At 40.3% G+C, this 3775-nt stretch overlaps 1 protein-coding gene across 1 annotated transcript; it reads right to left on the bottom strand.

Moving 5' to 3' along the window:
- Positions 1-575: 575 nt before the first annotated feature.
- LOC137363939 (probable G-protein coupled receptor 139) lies at positions 576-1463 on the bottom strand. The gene has a single exon (XM_068027444.1). It carries the CDS (start codon positions 1461-1463, stop codon positions 576-578), a length of 888 nt encoding a protein of 295 aa, XP_067883545.1.
- Positions 1464-3775: the final 2312 nt, after the last annotated feature.

The raw sequence follows: 3775 nt of genomic DNA, 5'->3' as shown, positions 1-3775 counted from the left end.
CTCTCTCAAAGCCATTTTCTCCCAATGCAACAACTACAACTAAGTTCACTCGTCCGATTCCTGGGATGAAGGGATCGTCTTATGAGAATAGGTTAAGCAGGTTGGGCCTGTGCTCACTGGGGCTTAGAAGAATTAGGGGTGATCTTATTGAAATATATAACACTCTTTAAGGGACTTGACGGGGTTGGCGCTCAGAAGGTTTTTTACACTCGTAGGGGAATCGAGAATTACGGGGGCACAGTTTCAAAATAAGGGCCTCCCGTTTAATACGCAGATGATGAGGAATTTCATCTCTCAGAGGGTTGTTAATCTTTGGCATTCTCTTCCCCCAGAGAGCAGTGGAGGCTAAGTCATTGAATAGGTTCAAGGCTGAGTTGGACAGATCTTTGATCGACAAGTGAGTCTAGGGTTATGTGTTGCTGGCAGAAAAGTGGGGATAAGTCCACATCAGATCAGTCATGATCTTTTCGAATGGCGGGGCAGGTTAGAGAGGCCGAATAGCCGACCAATGCTCCTATTTATTATGCCCTCACGAAATTAGAACAAATACCTGGAGCACTGAACAAAAAAATATGTTACCATTTAACCAGTTTGAAACATGTCAAAGGATATTTCAATGCATGTTTGAACTCCTCTCTGAACTTCTTCTGTGTCACTGCATAAATACACGTGTTTGTGCAGCAACTCAAAAGGAGAAGCATATACCCGGCTTCCTGAAAGCTATAGAAAGTATCTTTGCTTACTGTGTAAGCGTTTGCAATTCGGAAATATAAGTAATGTACGGTAAACGTCATCCACAACAGTACGAAACTTCCCGATATTGTCACAAGTAAAATTATGGATTTTCTTCTATTTTCCATCTCGGGATTATTTTCATCTTCACCATATTTCTTGCCACGGAGTCTCCTTCGGACCCTATTGGCCACTATAATTGATCTCACGGTGAGTGCATTCAGAAGCAAAATTAGAACCAATGGTAAGAGTGGGGTTAAAATCTTGGAAAGGTGCGAAAATGCTAACCAAGGAGCTGTTGTGTAATAATCAGATTTGACATTGCAGTACCAGGGCACATTGTTAATGATATACAGAGGTTCGATTGTAAAGTACCAGGGGATGTTTCGTAAACAGCTCAGCGCATACACTGCTACCACAATGCCACGTGCCGTTTGTATGCTGCAATATCTGCTTTTCAGCTTCTGGCAGCAAATTGCCACATATCGATCAAAGGTGAAAGTGACCGTTAACCAGACAGAACTGTCTTTGGCGGTATGAACCAGCAAAGATTTCAGAGTGCACACCGGGGTAATGGACAGAAAACTGGCTGGAAAATAAAGAATAATTATTCGATTCATCAGCACACTAGTGAGAACGACCAGTAGATCTGCAACAGCCATTGCCACCAGGTAGCAAGTGATGCATTTGGAGAGACCGCAATTCCCTCGGGATAGAATCACAATCGCCATTATGTTACCTTTACAAAATAAGAAGGAAAAAAGTAAAAGTAACCAGCCAGACTCACAGAAGAAATATCTATGTATCGTGATTCCGTGCACAGTTAAGGGATCTGATATTCGTGATTTGTAATAGAGCAAATCGGGCGGTGCCACATAGACCATCAGTTCCAGGCTGTGGATCAATAGCAGCTAATTGGATTTGATTCAATAATTAAATAACTTCCAGGAGCTGGAATGTCGACTTCTGTTACCAACTTACTGCCAGTGCTTCAGGTTTTCATGACAATATCCATCATTTCTTTCTGCAAGACAACCAGTAATGCATCAATTGTACAAAGGGATGGACCTCCATTAAACAGCAGAAAGAACCTGGTGTGAACTGAGTTTGATATTGACACTATTTTAGGCTGATGCTATCGTCAAAGCAGGAAGCAGAGATATCTGAACCTGAATGTATTAATTTAATGCGCAATTGCATTTTATTCCAAAGTAATGATTTGAAATTCGTGCTTTTCGTTCTGTCAGTTAATTACGAGTCAATTTTATTCAGATATGCAAAAACACAAATTATAATGCATTAAACGGAACAACATTTCATAATGGCGCTTCCTGGGTTCTAATTCTTTATCTTAAATTCTGTCTTTCTCAGACATTAGAATAGCAGGACAAAATCATAAATGTGGCAATCCTCTCAAAGGCAAAGCTCCCAAGTATGTTGCCTCTCTGTTATGAACACTTTGTTCGTATAATTACTGACCCGGTATGCAGAATACCTCAAAAAAAGGATCGCAAATAGGTTCGCATAAAGGATACTTAGCAAGACTAATCATCAGCTAAACACCTCTCAGTGTATTGAACAATCTGTCTGTATAATTACTTACCAGGTATACCGATTACAGCAAGAACAGGATAGCAAATAGCAAACACCAGACCATTTGCTGGCTTATGCATTTTCCTGTCAGTTGCAAAGGCTTCTGTTAATGTTGGACGCTCAGGCTCTGAAACGTGCTTCATGAGTCATTTGGAGATTCTCTGATATATCCTTAAGTGAAGCCTCATGTGACACAATTAGGTAATCAACTGGGATATTAGTTACAGTTATTTGAACAAACAAACCATGATAGGTGTTGCCATGTTTTATTCAGCAATGTAACCTGATTATATAAATATATGTATGAAAATCAATATTAACATGTAACTATCCATGCATGCATGTATCACTGTAAGTGTGCATATTTTCACGAATAGATGGGAAACCCCTGTAAATTGTGTTTTGGGCATCTGTGTGTCAATGTCAACTGCCATTTTATATTTGTCAGTTCCGATGAAGGGTCACTGACCCGAAACGTTAACTCTGCTTCTCTTTTCACAGATGCTGCCAGACCTGCTGAGTGGTTCCAGCATTTCTTGTTTTTATGCCATTTCATACAGGATGTTTTAAGCTCTGATTTAATGTTCCGATCGCCAAAACGGAGGAGAGAGATCAGGTGGTACAGCTTGTCCAAGAGACCACCTTTTTTTCAGCCTGCTGAATTTGAAACTAGCAGTTGAGGGAACATCTAGTCCAGAAGGCACAGCTGCCGAGCAGAAGCCACAGCATGCCTGAAGCTGCGCATCTCTTTCTCGAAGGCCTTCTCTGCAAGAACAATTGATAAGGAGCCGCACTTTGAAAAATCCAGCAAGGAAAATCAACAAGAAGACAAGCTGCAAAAGAGCAGGAAAAGTCTAATTTCCACCAGTTTTGTCTCCGTTCAAAAGAAGGTGACCTCTGCCATTTAGCTGTCTCCATTTATATCCGAGAGGGCTAGAAGAAATTTGTAAGAGAAGAGACATTTTCAACAGCTCCTCTATTCGACATTTCTCAAATTTCTGGAGTTTTTTTGATATTTTAAAGGACTCTAGTTTTAGCTGAAATCCATATTAGTTCGTATTTAAGAAATATTTCGACATAGTAAATGTCCTTAACTTTTGCAATGCCTTTTACCTTTCCCTGAATGTTTGTAAGCGTGTGTGGCGAAGTTAGACCCCTTCCTGAGTTTGAGTGTTCTAATAAACCCTAATCTTTGTTTTGACTTTAAAAAGCGTGTTGTTGTTGCGGTCAATTATCATTGGGGTTTAAGGGAGGGAAGGAAATGCAATCACAAATCTATTTAGGGCAGGTGGTTGGTAAAAAAAAGGGGAATTTGTTCAGAGGGAAAAAAAACTGCCTGTTCATAGCAATATGTGTGATTATATGTGTCTGCGTATTTGTGTCTGTGGATGTGTGGCTGTGTGTGTGTGCAAGACAGAAAGAGGGAGAGTGAATATCAGACAACTTCTAC

Source organism: Heterodontus francisci, unplaced genomic scaffold (assembly GCF_036365525.1).
Source record: "Heterodontus francisci isolate sHetFra1 unplaced genomic scaffold, sHetFra1.hap1 HAP1_SCAFFOLD_534, whole genome shotgun sequence".
NCBI classification, from domain to species: Eukaryota; Metazoa; Chordata; class Chondrichthyes; order Heterodontiformes; family Heterodontidae; genus Heterodontus; species Heterodontus francisci.
The sequence above is the reverse complement of the archived record's forward strand: the minus strand, read 5'-3'. Positions and strand labels throughout refer to the sequence as shown.

What these genes read in the sequence shown, in the direction of transcription:
- LOC137363939 (XM_068027444.1), bottom strand. Translation starts at nt 1,463, where the DNA reads ATGGCGATTGTGATTCTATCCCGAGGGAATTGCGGTCTCTCCAAATGC.